This window comes from Nerophis lumbriciformis, linkage group LG24 (assembly GCF_033978685.3).
Source record: "Nerophis lumbriciformis linkage group LG24, RoL_Nlum_v2.1, whole genome shotgun sequence".
NCBI classification, from domain to species: Eukaryota; Metazoa; Chordata; class Actinopteri; order Syngnathiformes; family Syngnathidae; genus Nerophis; species Nerophis lumbriciformis.
Window position 1 is genome coordinate 34,824,925 of NC_084571.2, and position 20,995 is coordinate 34,845,919.

Consider the following 20,995-nt stretch of genomic DNA (forward strand, 5'->3'; position numbering starts at 1 on the left):
TGAAATCTAGGTCTAAGTCAGAACTACATAGAGGTTTTTGTTTCATGTCTCTATGACATTCCTACCGGAAGTTACAAGCAGTTTTGTCTGTGTTTTTTTCCTAGGGGGCGCTAGAGCGCAATTTTGAGTTTTGGGGTTGGTTTTTTTTTATTATATCTCAATTTTTGCCAGTCCTGATGTGTGTGTCTAGTTTGGTGAGTTTTGAAGCATGTTAAAGGGGTCAAATTACAGCTCAAATAGGCAAAAGTGACTGTTTTTAGTAAACTTTTGTTTTGAAGGGGGAATTGCCAACTTTTTGTTGATTTTTGCTGAAGGATGTTGATGTATGAAATCTAGGTCTAAGTCAGACCTATATAGAGGTTTTTGTTTCATGTCTCTACGACATTCCTACCAGAAGTTACAAGCAGTTTTGTCTGTGTTTTTTCCTAGGGAGCGCTAGAGCGCAATTTTGAGTTTTGGGGTTGGTTTTTTTCATTAGATCTCAATTTTTGCCAGTCCTGATGTGTGTGTCCAGTTTGGTGAGTTTTGAAGCATGTTAAGGGGGTCAAATTGCAGCTCAAATATGCAAAAGTGACTGTTTTTAGTAAACTTTTGTTTTGAAGGGGGAATTGCCAACTTTCTGTTGATTTTTGCTGACACAACAGTTGACAACAGTTGATATTCTAGTTTCAAGCATGTTTTACGCAATATAGGTCATCAAATCTCAGCTGTAATACCTTACTGAGATCATTTAGGACCAAAACACTTAAAACAAGTAAAACACTCTAACATAAAATCTGCTTACTGAGAATAATTATCTTATCAGACAGAAAATAAGCAAATTTAACCCTTATTTGAGATATTTCGTCTTACTTAGATTTCAGTTTTTGAAGTGTAGATATGCCAGCTTTTCTTATACATTCATATATTTGTGGCGGGCCCCTATTAAACACGTTATAATGGGACTGTCTGTTAATGTGGCTTCGTACAGTAGGTGTCGTCGTAACGTTGCTTCTTAACACTCCTCACATGCCAGAGAACGGTCTGCCAGAGAATAAAAAGAGGTAGCAGGATGGATCAGTCTTGCAACATCGTCGCTACATTCAACAAGTATTTACACTCCTCCACATTTGACAACAAAAACAAAACCTATGCATGGTAAAGCAGTACTATTTTTAAACACATTTATGTCATTTACAGATGACTTTTAGTACAAATTGCCAATAAGAAAACTAAATGACCCACAAAAAGAGCAAACTGTAATACACCCCTTTGATTATATCACAATCTGTTGAATTGTACTCGCTGAATTGTCAAAATCCATAATGCAGTTTTCAAATATAAAATAGATTATTATAGAAATTTAGACCAGGCCTGGGCAATTATTTTGACTCGGGAAGGGGGATTTAGAGACATAAATGTGTCTGATTTTTGGGAACTCTAATACAAAACTTCACAATAATGTCTGATTGAATGCTAAAAATGTTATGGCAGACGGCTTTAAAAAATGGAATGGAATATTGATTTTTTTACTGAATGAGACACCCAGAATGTACATTAAAATAAAGATTGTGGGATTTACAATATTAACTACGAACGATAAAACACTGAATATTGACAACATATGAACGTCACACCCTCTCTCCATCAGCATATTTTACAATCAAGCAAAACGCAACGAAAATGCAACAAACACAGCTAAATATGAACACGAAAAAAAACAAAAAAAACATACCTACAATCTGATGTATCTGATATATCACTAAGCTTTAGAACTTTGTTGTGAAAATCTCCTTCCGCGTCTGTCCCTGACACCCGCATTTCAGAATCTGAAAACACTCTGTCAGAGTATGTTGGTGGCGAACCCCAAGATGCAGAAAAGGCGGAAAACATGATTTAATTTAACACTATAGCAAAAAAACAAACAAAAGGTGCGCACAAGGCGAAGAACAAACTTGGCTATAAACAAAAATAGCACAAAGGCTAACTGTCGACAAGAAACAAAAACACTTACTGTGACCCGAAGGAACTATGACAAGAGCAGAGTGAACAAAAGTAGAGAGAGCTACAACAACAATTATTATGACAGGTAGTAGTGACAACAAGTATTAGCTGGATTGTCAAAATCCATAATGCAGTTTTCAAATATAAAATAGATTATTATAGAAATTTAGACCAGGCCTGGGCAATTATTTTGACTCGGGAAAGGGTATTTAGAGACATAAATGTGTCTGATTTTTGGGAACTCTAATACAAAACTTCACAATAATGTCTGATTGAATGCTAAAAACGTTATGGCAGACGGCCTTAAAAAACGGAATGGAATTTTAATTTGTTTTACTGAATGAGACACCCAGAATGTACATGAAAATATAGAATGTGGGATTTACAATATTAACTACGAACGATAAAACACTGAATATTGACAACATATGAACGTCACACCCCCTCTCCATCAGCATATTTTACAATCAAGCGAAACGCAACAAAAATGCAACAAATGTGTCTATAATGTACAGTGGGTGCCACTTAAATAGGAATAAGCACCATATTGGCAACATAATTATATATAGAAAATAAGAATGGGGGAAAAAATAAAAATAAATAAATAAATGATAATGATAATAATAATAATAATAATAGTAATAATAATAAAACGCTACGGAACACATGAAAAGTTCACCTTTCATAAACCAGCTTCCTTTTTGTTTTTTATTTATATTTATTCTGGGTGTATATTTACTATCTGCCTATGTTGAGAAGAAAGTGATGTACTAATTATTTTCCATTTGTGACTGTACCTTTAACTTACTGTATGTAGGACCTGGGGGGGGGGGGGGGGGGGGGGGGTGACTACTGTTCTATTGCATATTGTAATACCTGTCAAATTTAATAAAAACATTTATATAAAAAAAAAATGCAACAAACACAGCGAAATATGAACACGAAAAAAACAAAAAAACATACCTACAATCTGATGTATCTGATACATCACTAAGCTTTAGAACTTTGTTGTGAAAATCTCCTTCCGCGTCTGTCCCTGACACCCGCATTTCAGAATCTGGAAACACTCTGTCAGAGTATGTTGGTGGCGAACCCCAAGATGCAGAGAAGGCGGAAAACATGATTTAATTTAACACTATAGCAAAAAAACAAACAAAAGGCGCGCACAAGGCGAAGAACAAACTTGGCTATAAACTAAAATAGCACAAAGGCTAACTGTCGACAAGAAACTGTTGCGTTTTGGACCAGTTGTTCCTCCCAGGGAATTCAAGTCACAAGTCGCTCCCAAGCTCTTTACGACACTTAAAGCTGAGTTGAAAAACCACCAGAGACAGAATAGGTATTTTGTAATATATTTGCAAAGCTTTGCAGATATACATTGACACCAGTCCAGCATAGAACATTCAATCGCCCCGCTAAGATGGTCTGTCCTCCCGACAAAACCCTCTCCCCTCTTACGTCTCTCTAGTCAAAACACATGCACATTATCTCTCTTTCTTACATTCCAAAGCTTCAAGGTTAACGCACACAGTTTTACTTGCAGACAAACAGAAAGAGAACAAATGGAAAAACACGAGCTGTTTTCAAATATGACTATGAAATAAAAGAAGTAACACTTAAAATTCGGATATATGTAAATATCTGCCTCCGACACTTACACTTACTGTGACACGAAGGAACTGTGACAAGAGCAGAGTGAACAAAAGTAGACAGAGCTACAACAACAATTATTATGACAGGTAGTAGTGACAACAAGTATTAGCGACAATGACGATAATCCAGCCCTGACTGGAGGGGGAAGGCAGGTTTAAATAGCAGCTGGCTGATTGACACCAGGTGTGGCCAGGTGCCAATCAGCCACAGCTGAGGGGAAGCAGCACTCAGGGAGACAATCAGGAAATGAAGACAAAATAAAAGCGCTCACAGAAAACTAAGACAAACGCAGAGGAAAAACTAAAACACAGTCAAACTGACACACTCTGTGGAAACGCTCCCCACCCACACTGCTTGGTGCCTCGTCTGAGCTGCTGTGACTTAGATTACCATAGTAACTAATTAGGTTACCATAGAAACTAGTATATCATACAAAAGCACAGATTCCAACCATTGAAAAACTTTGTATAGTTGAAGACTTACGGTCATTAGAAAACGGGTTGCATGTGGCTTAATTTGCCCAGGTCTGATTTAGACAGAACCAATCCCCTACAGTTTTGGGACACTTAGGACTAAAACTGGACAATAGTATTGGGACACTTAGGACCAGGACTGCACAAAAGTATTGGGACACTTAGGACTATAACTGGACAAAAGTATTGGGACACTTGGGACGTAAACTGTGCAAAAGTATTGGGACACTTGGTACGTAAATTGGACAAAAGTTTTGGGACATTTGGTATGTAAATTGGACAAAAGTTTTGGGACACTTGGGACGAAAACTGGACAAAAGTATTGGGACACATGGGACTAAAACTGGACAAAAGTATTGGGACACTTAGGACGAACACTGGACAAAAGTATTGGGACACTTAGGACCAGAACTGCACAAAAGTATTGGGATACTTTGGACTAAAACTTGACAACAGTATTGGGACACTTAGGACTACTACTTGACAAAAGTTTTGGGATACTTAGGACTAAAACTGGACAAAAGTATTGGGACACTTAGGATTATAACTTGACAAAAGTATTGGGACACTTAGGACTAAACCTTGACATAAGTATTGGGAAACTTCGGACTACCACGGGACAAAAGTATTGGGACACTTAGGACTAAAACTGGACAAAAGTATTGGGACACTTGGGACGAAAACTGGACAAAAGTATTGGGACACATGGGACTAAAACTTGACAAAAGTATTGGGACACTTAGGACGAAAACTGGACAAGTATTGGGACACTTAGGAAAAAAACTGGACAAAAGTATTGGGACACTTAGGACGAACGCTGGACAAAAGTATTGGGACACTTGGGACGAAAACTGGACAAAAGTATTGGGACACATGGGACTAAAACTGGACAAAAGTATTGGGACACTTAGGACGAACACTGGACAAAAGTATTGGGACACTTAGGACCAGAACTGCACAAAAGTATTGGGATACTTTGGACTAAAACTTGACAACAGTATTGGGACACTTAGGACTACTACTTGACAAAAGTTTTGGGATACTTAGGACTAAAACTGGACAAAAGTATTGGGACACTTAGGATTATAACTTGACAAAAGTATTGGGACACTTAGGACTAAACCTTGACATAAGTATTGGGAAACTTCGGACTACCACGGGACAAAAGTATTGGGACACTTAGGACTAAAACTGGACAAAAGTATTGGGACACTTGGGACGAAAACTGGACAAAAGTATTGGGACACATGGGACTAAAACTTGACAAAAGTATTGGGACACTTAGGACGAAAACTGGACAAGTATTGGGACACTTAGGAAAAAAACTGGACAAAAGTATTGGGACACTTAGGACGAACGCCGGACAAAAGTATTGGGACACTTAGGACCAGGACTGCACAAAAGTATTGGGACACTTGGGACTAAAACTGGACAAAAGTATTGGGACACTTGGGACGTAAACTGTACAAAAGTATTGGGACACTTGGGACGAAAACTGGACAAAAGTATTGGGACACTTAGGACGAAAACTGGACAAAAGTATAGGGACACTTCGGACTACCACTGGACAAAAGTATTGGGACACCTACACTGGACAAAAGTATTGGGACACTTAGGACTACAACTTGACAAAAGTATTGGGACACTTAGGACGAAAACTGGACAAGTATTGGGACACTTGGGAAAAAAACTGGACAAAAGTATTGGGACACTTAGGACGAACACTGGACAAAAGTATTGGGACATTCAGGACCAGAACTGCACAAAAGTATGGGGACAATTAGGAAAAAAACTTGACAACAGTATTGGGACACTTAGGACTACTACTTGCCAAAAGTTTTGGGATACTTAGGACTAAAACTGGACAAAAGTATTGGGACACTTAGGATTATAACTTGACAAAAGTATTGGGACACTTAGGACTAAAACTTGACATAAGTATTGGGACACTTTGGACTACCACTAGACAAACGTATTGGGACACTTAGGACTAAAACTGGACAAAAGTATTGGGACACTTGGTACGTAAATTGTACAAAAGTTTTGGTACACTTGGGACGAACACTGGACAAAAGTATTGGGACACATGGGACTAAAACTGGACAAAAGTATTGGGACACTTAGGACGAACACTGGACAAAAGTATTGGGACACTTAGGACCAGAACTGCACAAAAGTATTGGGATACTTTGGACTAAAACTTGACAACAGTATTGGGACACTTAGGACTACTACTTGACAAAAGTTTTGGGATACTTAGGACTAAAACTGGACAAAAGTATTGGGACACTTAGGATTATAACTTGACAAAAGTATTGGGACACTTAGGACTAAACCTTGACATAAGTATTGGGAAACTTCGGACTACCACGGGACAAAAGTATTGGGACACTTAGGACTAAAACTGGACAAAAGTATTGGGACACTTGGGACGAAAACTGGACAAAAGTATTGGGACACATGGGACTAAAACTTGACAAAAGTATTGGGACACTTAGGACGAAAACTGGACAAGTATTGGGACACTTAGGAAAAAAACTGGACAAAAGTATTGGGACACTTAGGACGAACGCTGGACAAAAGTATTGGGACACTTAGGACCAGGACTGCACAAAAGTATTGGGACACTTGGGACTAAAACTGGACAAAAGTATTGGGACACTTGGGACGTAAACTGTACAAAAGTATTGGGACACTTGGGACGAAAACTGGACAAAAGTATTGGGACACTTAGGACGAAAACTGGACAAAAGTATAGGGACACTTCGGACTACCACTGGACAAAAGTATTGGGACACCTACACTGGACAAAAGTATTGGGACACTTAGGACTACAACTTGACAAAAGTATTGGGACACTTAGGATGAAAACTGGACAAGTATTGGGACACTTGGGAAAAAAAACTGGACAAAAGTATTGGGACACTTAGGACGAACACTGGACAAAAGTATTGGGACATTCAGGACCAGAACTGCACAAAAGTATGGGGACAATTAGGACTAAAACTTGACAACAGTATTGGGACACTTAGGACTACTACTTGACAAAAGTTTTGGGATAATTAGGACTAAAACTGGACAAAAGTATTGGGACACTTAGGATTATAACTTGACAAAAGTATTGGGACACTTAGGACTAAAATTTGACATAAGTATTGGGAAACTTCGGACTACCACAGGACAAAAGCATTGGGACACTTAGGACTAAAACTGGACAAAAGTATTGGGACACTTAGGACGAACACTGGACAAAAGTATTGGGACACTTAGGACCAGAACTGCACAAAAGTATTGGGACACTTAGGACTAAAACTTGACAACAGTATTGGGACACTTAGGACTACCACGGGACAAAAGTATTGGGACACTTAGGACTAAAACTGGACAAAAGTATTGGGACACTTGGGACGTAAACTGTACAAAAGTATTGGGACACTTGGGACTAACACTTGACAAAAGTATTGGGACACTTAGGACGAAAACTGGACAAAAGTATTGGGACACTTAGGACGAAAACTGGACAAAAGTTTTGGGACACTTGGTACGTAAATTGGACAAAAGTTTTGGGACACTTGGGACGAAAACTGGACAAAAGTATTGGGACACATGGGACTAAAACTTGACAAAAGTATTGGGACACTTAGGACGAAAACTGGACACGTATTGGGACACTTAGGAAAAAAACTGGACAAAAGTATTGGGACACTTAGGACGAACACTGGACAAAAGTATTGGGACACTTAGGATCAGAACTGCACAAAAGTATTGGGACACTTAGGACTAAAACTTGACAACAGTATTGGGACACTTAGGATTACTACTTGACAAAAAGTTTTGGGATACTTAGGACTAAAACTGGACAAAAGTATTGGGACACTTTGGATTATAACTTGACAAAAGTATTGGGACACTTAGGACTAAAACTTGACATAAGTATTGGGAAACTTCGGACTACCACGGGACAAAAGTATTGGGACACTTAAGACTAAAACTGGACAAATGTATTGGGACACTTGGGACGAAAACTGGACAAAAGTATTGGGACACATGGGACTAAAACTTGACAAAAGTATTGGGACACTTAGGTCGAAAACTGGACAAGTATTGGGACACTTGGGAAAAAAACTGGACAAAAGTATTGGGACACTTAGGATGAACACTGGACAAAAGTATTCGGACAATTAGGACCAGAACTGCACAAAAGTATTGGGACACTTAGGACTAAAACTTGACAACATTATTGGGACACTTAGGACTACTACTTGACAAAAGTTTTGGGATACTTAGGACTAAAACTGGACAAAAGTATTGGTACACTTAGGATTATAACTTGACAAAAGTATTGGGACACTTAGGACTAAAACTTGACATAAGTATTGGGAAACTTCGGACTACCTCGGGACAAAAGTATTGGGACACTTAGGACTAAAACTGGACAAAAGTATTGGGACACTTGGGACGTAAACTGTACACAAAGTATTGGGACACTTGGGACTAACACTTGACAAAAGTATTGGGACACTTAGGACGAAAACTGGACAAGTATTGGGACACTTAGGACGAACACTGGACAAAAGTATTGGGACACAACGGACCAGAACTGCACAAAAGTATTGGGACACTTAGGACTAAAACTTGACAACAGTATTGGGACACTTAGGACTACTACTTGACAAAAGTTTTGGGATACTTAGGACTAAAACTGGACAAAAGTATTGGGACACTTAGGATTATAACTTGACAAAAGTATTGGGACACTTAGGACTAAAACTTGACATAAGTATTGGGAATCTTCGGACTACCACGGGACAAAAGTATTGGGACACTTAGGACTAAAACTGGACAAAAGTATTGGGACACTTAGGACGAACACTGGACAAAAGTATTGGGACACTTAGGACGGACACTGGACAAAAGTATTGGGACACTTAGGACCAGAACTGCACAAAAGTATTGGGACACTTAGGACTAAAACTTGACAACAGTATTGGGACACTTAGGACTACCACCGGACAAAAGCATTGGGACACTTAGGACTAAAACTGGACAAAAGTATTGGGACACTTGAGACGTAAACTGTACAAAAGTATTGGGACACTTGGGACTAACACTTGACAAAAGTATTGAGACACTTAGGACGAAAACTGGACAAAAGTATTGGGACACTTAGGACGAAAACTGGACAAAAGTATTGGGGCACTTGGTACGTAAATTGGACAAAAGTTTTGGGACACTTGGGACGAAAACTGGACAAAAGTATTGGGACACATAGGACTAAAACTTGACAAAAGTATTGGGACACTTAGGACGAAAACTGGAAAAGTCTTGGGACACTTAGGAAAAAAACTGGACAAAAGTATTGGGACACTTAGGACGAACACTGGACAAAAGTATTGGGACACTTAGGATCAGAACTGCACAAAAGTATTGGGACACTTAGGACTAAAACTTGACAACAGTATTGGGACACTTAGGACTACTACTTGACAAAAGTTTTGGGATACTTAGGACTAAAACTGGACAAAAGTATTGGGACACTTAGGATTATAACTTGACAAAAGTATTGGGACACTTAGGACTAAAACTTGACATAAGTATTGGGAAACTTCGGACTACCACGGGACAAAAGCATTGGGACACTTAGGCCTAAAACTGGACAAAAGTATTGGGACACTTAGGACGAACACTGGACAAAATTATTGGGACACTTAGGACGGACACTGGACAAAAGTATTGGGACACTTAGGACCAGAACTGCACAAAAGTATTGGGACACTTAGGACTAAAACTTGACAACAGTATTGGGACACTTAGGACTACCACGGGACAAAAGCATTGGGACACTTAGGACTAAAACTGGACAAAAGTATTGGGACACTTGGGACGTAAACTGTACAAAAGTATTGGGACACTTGGGACTAACACTTGACAAAAGTATTGGGACACTTAGGACGAAAACTGGACAAAAGTATTGGGACACTTAGGACGAAAACTGGATAAAAGTATTGGGGCACTTGGTATGTAAATTGGACAAAAGTTTTGGGACACTTGGGACGAAAACTGGACAAAAGTATTGGGACACATGGGACTAAAACTTGACAAAAGTATTGGGACACTTAGGACGAAAACTAGACAAGTATTGGGACACTTAGGACAAAAACTGGACAAAAGTATTGGGACACTTAGGACGAACACTGGACAAAAGTATTGGGACACTTAGGACCAGAACTGCACAAAAGTATTGGGACACTTAGGACTAAAACTTGACAACAGTATTGGGACACTTAGGACTACTACTTGACAAAAGTTGTGGGATACTTAGGACTAAAACTGGACAAAAGTATTGGGACACTTAGGATTATAACTTGACAAACGTATTGGGAAACTTCGGACTACCACGGGACAAAAGTATTGGGACACTTAGGACTAAAACTGGACAAAAGTATTGGGACACTTGGCACGTAAACTGTACAAAAGTATTGGGACACTTGGGACTAACACTTGACAAAAGTATTGGGACACTTAGGACGAAAACTGGACAAAAGTATTGGGACACTTCGGACTACCACTAGACAAAAGTATTGGGACACTTAGGACTAAAACTGGACAAAAGTATTGGGACACTTAGGACTACCACTGGACAAAAGTATCGGGACACCTACACTGGACAAAAGTATTGGGACACTTAGGACTACAACTTGACAAAAGTATTGGGACACTTAGGACTAAAACTGGACAAAATTATTGGGACACTTAGGACTAGCACCTGCCAAAATTGCGGGCCCGACCAACGCTGCTTGCAGCTTTAACCGTGGTTACAGGTGATGTCTGCAAAAGACTTGTCTCTGTTAATCTACATACTGTACCACTAGGTAGCAACTTGTACACAAGTCCCCTTCTTTTCGCTGGGACGAACCTACGTACACAAATAAGGACCTTATGCACTGCGGTTGTCAGATGGAAACCCTAAACGAATCGATCCTAAGCACCATTTGCACACGGTGCTGTATAATTGATTTAATGCAGCGTCTAAACGCTGGCCTCGCTGCATTTGACAGTCGGCAGGTTAATGGCCAGACAACTGGGACCTTGGCTTTCCCCAAACTGTCAAGCTTTAATTAGCCGATAGTTTGTTTTAATAGTCCACCATCCATGCACATGGCGGGCGTGAGAACAGTAGGAGAACAATGGTACAATGTAATCACGGCTTGGTACATACCTCGCTTTTAATGACGTATTTTGGTTAATTTCGGGTAAGTAAGTAAACAAAATGCAAAACATTAAACTGCTTAGCATTTGTTTTAACAACTGTAATGAGTTTTTCCCGGACCATATGGCGCACCGGATTATAAAACGCACTGCCGATGAATGGTCTATTTGTGATCTTTTTTCATATATAAGGTGCACCGGATTATAAGGCGCATTAAAAGGGGTCATATTATTAGGGCCCGCATGGCCCATTGCAAAAGGACTTATGCAATGGGACATAAGGACCTATTGTTTTTCTAAGGTTTTATTATTATTATTATTATTATTATTATTATTATTATTATTCCGCCGCCTCTTTGAGCACTAATTTGACCCACTTAACATGCTTCAAAACTCACCATATTTGACCCACACATCAAGACCTACGAACATTGTCTTTTTTAAAAAAAACCGAACCGCAAAACTCAAAATTGCGCTCTAGCGCCCCCTAGGAAAAAGAAAACTAGACTGCCTGTAACTCCCACTAAGAACGTCGGAAAGACATGAAACAAAATCCTCTATGTAGGTCTGATTTAGACCTAGTTCTCATAATTTTACATCCTCGGGCTAAAATCAACAGGAAGTTGGCAATTCCCCCTTCAAGACAAAAAAGTACTAAAACAGTAACTTTTGCCTCTTTGAGCTGTAATTTGACCCCCTTCAAACGCTTCAAAACTCACCAAACTGTACATACACATTAGGACTGGCAAAAATTGGGATCTAATAAAAAAACCTAACCCCAAATCTCAAAATTGTGCTCTAGCGCAATTTTTTAATAAAATGCACAAAAAACTGCTCCTCGGATGAAAAAACTGACAAAACTGCCTGTAACTCCCACTGGGAAGGTCGGAGAGACATGAAACAAAAACCTCTATGTAGATCTCACTTAGACCTAAATTTCTTAAATTGACAACCCCCAGCAAAAATCAACAGGAAGTTTGCTATTCCCCCTTCAAAACAAATTGTTTGTAAAAACCGGTCACCTTCCTTCAAAAACGAACTCCTCTGAGCGCGTTTGTCGTTTCGCCTTCAAACTAACACAGGAGAGATTTAACCCTTGTGATTACAATGACAGTTGCGCTTTTTTTCTAACTGCTCCGGTTTTGATTTTATGACCCTTCAAAGACCCGCTGCGCTGATTCTGCTGCACTGCTGTTTTTTTAAGATGGCTGCTTAAAAGCAGGAAGCACCAACGTGCCCACACAATGCAGACAAGGTAGGTACACTAGACAAAAGTCTTGGGACACTTCAAACTAAAAGTAGACAAAAGTATTGGGACACTTAGGACTAGCACCTGCCAAATACGCAGGCCCGACCAATGCTGCTTGCAGCTTTAATTTAATTTGTTTTCTAAATGTAAAATACTTCCTTGTGGTCTACATCAGTGTTTTTCAACCACTCTTGTGTGCCGTGAGATACAGTCTAGTTTAAAAATATATCTTGCAAACCAGTAATTATAGTTTACAAATGATGTGTTGTTGTTGAGTGTCGGTGCTGTCTAGTAACCGTGTAATACTCTTCCATATCAGTAGGTGGCAGCAGGTAGCTAATTGCTTTGTAGATGTCGGAAACAGCGGGAGGCAGTGTGCAGGTAAAAAGGTGTCTAATGCTTAAACCAAAAATAAACAAAAGGTGAGTGCCCCTAAGAAAAGGCATTGAAGCTTAGGGAAGGCTACGCAGAACGAAACTCAAACTGAACTGGCTACAAAGTAAACAAAAACAGAATGCTGGACGACAGCAAAGACTTACTGTGGAGCAAAGACGGCGTCCACAATGTACATCCGGACATGACATGACAATCAACAATGTCGCCACAAAGTAGGATAAAAAAAACAACTAAATATTCTTGATTGCTAAAACAAAGTAGATGCGGGAAATATCGCTCAAAGGAAGACAGGAAACTGCTACAGGAAAAATACAAAAAAAAGAGAAAAAGCCACCCAAATAATTAAAACTCTACACACAGGAAAACAGCAAAAAAACTCCAAATAAGTCAGGGCATGATGTGACAGGTGGTGACAGTACACCTACTTTGAGACCAGAGCTATATTGATGCATGCTTGGTTATGCTTTAAAGTCATATCCAACAATTGCGACAACGACTTTTTACTGTCAAAAGAGTTTTATTTTTTAATGATTTCTGCTGGTGGTGTGCCTTCGGATTTTATCAACGCAAAAAATGTGCCTTGGCTCAAAAAAGGTTGAAAAACACTGGTCTACATAACATGTAATTGTGGTTCTTTGGTCAAAAGATGGAGCTAACTGTTTTAATGACATTCAGACTTTACTTCAATCAATAACGGAGCAGCATCTCCTCATCCTTGGCTCACTAGTATAACAATAACAAGGCCGACCGGAACTCTAATAACTAAATTTCCTTGGGTGAATTATAGGAACTCACTATACCGGTATGTTTTAGTGCTTTCATGGTGAGTTTACTGACAGATATAAGTAAGAACTTTACACTACTTTATGTTAGAAATGGCAACAGCGGAGGATGAAAAAGAAGAAGCTTATCGACTATGGTGTCAACACTGATTACAAAGGCGGATGCGTGCAATTTTTCAGGATTTATGCAGATCCCAAATACAGATCATCAGGCACCAGAATGTGAGAAAAGCACATCAAGTGGTCCGGCTTCATAGCTTACCAAAGCCGTACCAAAACATTTTGATAGATTTTTGAGCGCCGTGTGTAATGTTCTATATTTTCAATCGAACATATAACATGTTGGTGTCGTTTACTTGAGTCATATTGCCATCATAGTGCAGTCTGTACGTATTGTTGCGTTTGGACCAGTTGTTCCTCCCAGGGAATTCAAGTTTTTGGTCGCTCCCAAGCTCTTTACGACACTTAAAGCTGAGTAGAAGAACCACCAGAGACAGAATAGGTATTTTGTAATATATTTGCAAAGCTTTGTAAATATAATGAGACCAGTCCAGCATAGAACGTTCAATCGCGCAGCTAAGATGGTCTCATCTGAAATATGGAAACCTTCTATTCTATAAAGACTCTCTCCCTCCCACCCTTGCTGTCTTGTCTTTCCAGCCCAAACACATGCCCATTGTCCACCGCACCTGGACACAAGAAGAGATAAAAGAAGGAGTATTCCTCACATTCCATAGTCAAGGTTAGCACACAGTATTTGCAGACAACCAAAAGACCACAATTGGAAGAAAAACACCAGCTGGTTTGTAATATGATTATGAAAATAAAGAAGTAACACTTAAATACGGATATATGTAAATATCTGCCTCCGACAGTATCTCTTATGTTTTACTGCCATCTACTGGTCACACTTATTACACCATGTACCAAATAAAATTGCTTCGAGGTCGGTAAGCAAAACCAGAATTAGTCCGTACATTAGGCGCGCCGGGTTATAAGGCGCACTGTTGAGTTTTGAGAAAGAAAAAAAAAAGATTTTAAATGTGCCTTGTAGTCCGGAAAATATGGTAATTATCCAGTAAATACACACAGGTGGACAAGCTGGAAATGGCCCCTGAACTTACTCAAAAGACAGTTTTGGCCCCGTGTCCAAAAACACTGGCATCATGTATTAGTGGGACAACAGGTCAAGCACTAGGACCAAGTGGAAAAAAGGCGTTCAAGCTGTAGCCTGATTTCTGCCGAATCTTGCGAACATGTGATTCCTGCCGTCACTCCATCTACCACAGTAGTTGTAATAAATAATGTCAAATTGTATCTCCTTTTTTATGTTATCTTTGAGTGATGGACCGAAGAGGTAAGGGTTGACCGCAACTGACATGTAAGTCTGCATAAGACCCATTGAGCAAGGCTAATGCTCGCAAGTCCAGTCTGCAGAGTCAAGTACAAGGAACTGTGGTAAATTATTCTGTATACAATTTTCTTATATGATTTGTGGACTATCATTTATTTGTATTTGGTCACATAATCTTTTAGAGGATTATTCTACTAAGGTAAAAAATGCACATGTCCATCACAAGCACTCCAGAGAGTGGTGGCTCTTGCCCCCAGGGACATTGGAGAACTTAGAGGATAGCAGCAGTTGGATTTTTGGAGTGATAATAAAGACATTAGCAATATCTGGTAGGAAGCCCCCACAGGTAGGAGTAGAGGATAGGGGTCGGAGATCACCCAACTCAAACTGATCAGAGGAATAATGGGGCGGCATGGCGTAGTGGGTAGAGCAACCGTGCCAGAAACCTGAGGGTTGAAGGTTCGCTCCCCGCCTCTTACCATCCAAAAAATCACTGCCGTTGTGTCCTTGGGCGGGACACTTCACCCTTTGCCCCCGGTGCCACTCACACCGGTGAATTGAATGATAGGTGGTGGTCGGAGGGGCCGTCGGCGCAAATTGCAGCCACGCTTCCGTCAGTCTACCCCAGGGCAGCTGTGGCTATGAAAGTAGCTTACCACCACCAGGTGTGAATGATTTATGGGTTCTACATGTAAAGCGACTTTGGGTACTTAGAAAAGCGCTATATAAATCCCAGTTATTATTATTATTATTATTATAATGTCAAGGAAAGATTGACTAACCAGACTGACCGGCTCCAAGGCTAGAACTACAAAGAGTAAGGGTCTTGGTGTAAAAGGTATTTAAGGACAGTTGTCCGAAAAGACAGCAGAGGAGTAATCAGGCACACTCTTTCTCCTGGAGCTGCAGCTCCAGTCTGAGGCTTGCTGAAACAAATGAAGCTTTTTGTTCGACGATTCCTCGTTGGCGTCTTCTTGGCTCATCACCCATCACACGACCATCAAATATACAACTGAACAAACTGAAACACGTTGTGGCCCACCATCCGTCAGCTTATTCATATTTTCATGAATTAATGTCCGCTCTGCATTTATTGTTTTGGCCCAGAGCCTAATTATGCTTCGAAATGGTGCAGACTGACGGTTCTGGGTTTGATTTTCAGGTTTATTTGCACTCATGTTCCTAGTCTTCATGGTTGGAGGGCAGGATTGTGTCGATCTCCGGCTAGAACTACAAAGAGTAAGGGTCTTGGTGTAAAAGGTATTTAAGGACAGTTGTCCGAAAAGACAGCAGAGGAGTAATCAGGCCCACTCTTTCTCCTGGAGCTGCAGCTCCAGTCTGAGGCTTGCTGAAACAAATGAAGATTGATTTTCAGGTTTCTTTGCACTCATGTTCCTAGTCTTCATGGTTGGAGGGCAGGATTGTGTTGATCTCCGGCTGTGGGCTGTAAACAATTACTACCTGTGTGTATCTAAAATTCATGCTCGCAATTCAAAGCACAACAAAAGGTCGGGGGAAATCTTGTGTCTCAAAATAAAGTTGGGGTAGTCGTAAGTTGGGGTATCAATGTACGTGAATATCAGAGCATTGCTGCATGATGTTCAATTGTCACGTCTCTGTGTTGCAGGTTATGCCTCCACCTGGAAGCAAGTGATGCAATGAAGACAGTTGGACTAAAATGATGTTTGCCGCCGAGACAAAAAGCACAAACCAAGCAGAGACGATGCCACGAGTTCACCATCTGCAAATCTAAATGAATTCATCCATGACGAGGCGACGGCTGAACGCACTCCTACTGCTCTTGAACTGAAACCACAGCGCTGTCGCCTCCGATCTTCTTCGGACATGACTCGCAGGGAAACACCGGTTGCCTGCAGGTGGGGGGTGGCGACGAGCGCCCTGCTTTGGTCTGCAACCATTGTTTTTTTGAGCCGTGTTGGCCAGGTCAGCGCAGACTGCTGGCTAATCGAGGGCGAAAAGGGCTATGTGTGGCTTGCCATCTGCAGCCAAAACCAACCGCCTTATGAGGCCATCCCGCAGCACATCAACAGCACCATTGTGGACCTTCGCCTGAATGAGAACAAAATTAAAAGTATTCACTACTTAGCTCTCAGTCGCTTTGCCAACTTGACTTACCTGAACCTGACTAAGAATGAGATATCGTATGTGGAGGATGGGGCATTCTCCGCACAGTTTAACTTACAAGTTCTTCAAATGGGCTTTAACAAGTTACGGAACCTGACAGAGGGGATCCTTAGAGGTCTCGGAAAGCTACAGTACCTCTACCTCCAGGCTAACCTGATCGAGACTGTGACACCCAATGCCTTTTGGGAATGCCCCAACATTGAGAACATCGACCTGTCCATGAACCGCATCCAGCAGTTGGACGGCTCTACGTTCACCAGTCTGACTAAGCTGAGCACTTGCGAGCTCTACACTAACCCTTTCAACTGCTCCTGTGAGTTACTTGGCTTTGTCAAGTGGCTTTCAGTGTTCCCTAACAGGACCAACGAGCGGATGGTCTGTGACTCCCCAAGTGGCGTTTCTGGTTACAGTCTGCTAAGCCAGAACCCAAACAACCCCACGTATCGAAATGCTCTTCACATGCTCACCACCGTGTGCACAGACGACTACATCACACCCTTTTTTCCCCTGCCCCTTGAGCCTACAACACCCCCACCAGACTTTACCCTCTGTGGATTAGAGGACTGTCCATCGGGGACAGAACCAGAAGACATAATTCCAAGCAACATCACTGCAATCAACAATGAAATGGAAGCAAACCCTCTAATGAAACTGAAGCAGGTGTCGAACACAGGCGCCACCATTACGGTCCAGATTCCCTATCCTTTCAAAAAGATGTACATCCTGGTTCTGTACAACAACAGTTTTTTCATGGACATCCAACCCCTAAAAGAAATAAAGCAAGACGTTGACCTTAAGGACCTCAAACCCCACACAAACTACACATACTGTGTTGCTTCCATTCGTAACTCACTGAGACACAACCACACTTGCCTGACAATCACCACCGGGCCCTGGAAGGGCAAGTCGAGGGACTCCAACAACGCGACGGCCACTCATTACATCATGACCATTCTGGGATGCCTCTTCAGCATGGTCATCTTCCTCGGGGTGGTTTACTACTGCTTGCGACGGAAGCGCCAGCAAGACGAAAAGCACAAAAAAGCAGGGACTATGAAGAAGAACATAATGGAGCTTAAGTATGGACAAGAACTGGAGGGGGGGGCTATTTCCCGCATGTCCCAGAAGCAGCTGCTGTCTGGAGAGAGCATGGCACCACGTATGCCCTACCTACCCTCTGCAGGTGAAATGGAGCAGTACAAATTTCAAGAAATAAACGAAACTCCCAAAATGATGAAGGGAAGTTACATGGAGGTAAGGAGCCTGGACCACCATGAACGCAGGGAGTGTGACATGGGGATGCCTGGAAACAGCCAGGGCTCCGTTGCAGAGATTTCTACCATCGCAAAAGAGGTGGACAAAGTCAACCAGATCATTAACAACTGCATTGACGCTCTGAAGTCGGACTCCACTTCTTATCAAGGGGTAAGATCCGGAGCAGTGTCCAATGCAGAGCCCCAGCTGGTGCTCATATCAGAGCAGCCACAGAACAAATCTGGCCTCCTGTCCCCTCCGTATCAGGACAGCTACCACCATTCCTTGCAGAGACATCGCTCCTCGGACGCCTCGCCAAAAAGGCCCAGCACTGCCTCAGGAATGCGAAGCCCCAGGCCTTACCGCACTGAATCTAGGTACATCGAGAAAACCTCCCCAACGGGGGAGACCATCCTCACGGTAACGCCCGCCGCCGCCATCCTGAGGGCCGAGGCGGAGAAGATCCGTCAGTACGGCGACCACCGCCACTCGTATCCCGACGTTCAGATCGAAGAGCTGGAAGGACCCGACGGCATCAAGTCGCCAATGCTGGAGTCTCTCCCGCACTCCCGCTCCAGAGACTTGGCGTACTCCCAGCTGCCACCGCAGTACCACAACCTGAGCTACTCGTCCAGCCCCGAGTACTACTGCAAACCTTCGCACAGCATTTGGGAGCGCTTCAAGCTGCACCGCAAACGGCACAAGGACGACGAATACATGGCGGCGGGCCACGCGCTCCGCAAGAAGGTGCAGTTTGCGAAGGACGAGGACCTGCATGATATTTTAGACTACTGGAAAGGCGTGTCGGCCCAGAATAAATCATAACCTCCTTAGGTCTTTTTAAACGTGGACCTCACAGATATGACACAAGAACCTCATCAATGGATTCTTCCATGCTCCAAATCACACATGTTCTCTTTTGACTGAAGGGGTGGGGGGAATATTTCACATCTGTCATATTATGTAAAGAATCTACTCCAGAGAACACATACTGCTAATTAATAAGAATAATTATATATAAATATATATATGTTACAATGGGTTGTAGGTTGTTGGGTACCGCATGGCCAAGTCCTGTGAAAGTGGATTTGCTGTTGTGTAATATGGACACTACTCTATGAAACTATGTTTACTGAAACCTCAATTTTTATTCTTCTCGACTCTTTTTAATATTAAAAAAAAAACAATCCCCGCATATGATTAATTCATCCAACTATGTACAGATTCAGTTGTTTATATTTACTTTGAGCTTTACATACCGTATGTTTATACTTCTTATTGAATCACATGTATGGTCTCATATAACACATTTTTTTTAAATAAATCCTAATTTATGACCAAAGTAGAAAAAAAAAAACTGTTTACAATATCCCTGCACGGTCTGGGAATGGTACGAGCATTTTTTTTTTATACAAATATATTTGTATCGGTTTGCTCCCTTGGAAAGTGACAATATTATAATCTGGAAATTTAGGAATAATAGAGGACGTGGAAAGACAATGACAGCATTTTCCTGCTAGCGAGCCCGTCGGACGAATGTAATGTACAAAAATTGTGTCTATGGCAGCTTTTATGTATATTTTACAGAAGTATTTATTTATAGCGATAAAAAAAAACTGTTTTTCTTTGCTTCCAGTGTACTATGTTGCATCATGTCTGACGATTAGGGTGGGGGGAAAAAGCTTGCTGAAAGGACTTCATTTTTGAATAAAACTGCAAGGCTGTTACGTCCTGTACATTACGGATTTTTTTATAAAATATCGGACGGACGAATATCAACACGCTAGGGAATGTGACTCCTCCGACTTACTGGCTGTGAATTTGTATATTATGAATTGTTGGCACTACATTGTGAGGCTTAACGTGTCAAAAGGATGTTTACAGAGCGTACTCCATGGGGGGCTTACATGGCTACGGGCTTCATTGTATATTTATGAATGAGCAATACATAAATGGGTGTCAGCTCGGTGACATCATGGTTTAGTTCGGCTTCACGTCACTCCGGCAAAGATTTTGGGTGATTTCTTTGTTTAGTCCCTTCTAAAAAATGAGGCTTCACTTCGAATGGTTTGGTTTAATTTCAACAAGCTTAACAATAGGAAAAGTGCACTTTTGGGGGGGATTTTCACATCATTCACAATCCCAATGTGAGACAAGAACACACGTCTTCTTCTAAATACAAACCCCGTTTCCATATGAGTTGGGAAATTGTGTTAGATGTAAATATAAACGGAATACAATGATTTGCAAATCCTTTTCAACCCATATTCAATTGAATGCACTACAAAGACCAGATATAATTAACTTAGAATTTCATGGCTGCAACACGTGCCAAAGTAGTTGGGAAAGGGCATGTTCACCACTGAGTTACATGGCCTTTCCTTTTAACAACACTCAATTAACGTTTGGGAACTGAGGAGACACATTTTTTAAGTTTCTCAGGTGGAATTCTTTCCCATTCTTGCTTGATGTACAGCTTAAGTTGTTCAACAGTCCG

At 41.1% G+C, this 20,995-nt stretch overlaps 1 protein-coding gene across 3 annotated transcripts in view; it reads left to right on the forward strand.

Moving 5' to 3' along the window:
• The window catches only part of elfn1a (extracellular leucine-rich repeat and fibronectin type III domain containing 1a), a 280,911-nt gene extending 260,371 nt beyond the window's left edge, over positions 1-20,540 (forward strand). For all 3 annotated transcript variants that reach the window (XM_061982027.2, XM_061982026.2, XM_072916012.1), the window contains one exon: positions 16,727-20,540. In XM_061982027.2, coding sequence (XP_061838011.2) covers positions 16,945-19,323 — 2,379 coding nt within the window. In that variant the 5' untranslated portion in view covers positions 16,727-16,944 and the 3' untranslated portion in view covers positions 19,324-20,540. The remainder of the gene's footprint in view (positions 1-16,726) is intronic.
• The last annotated feature ends 455 nt before the right edge of the window (positions 20,541-20,995 follow it).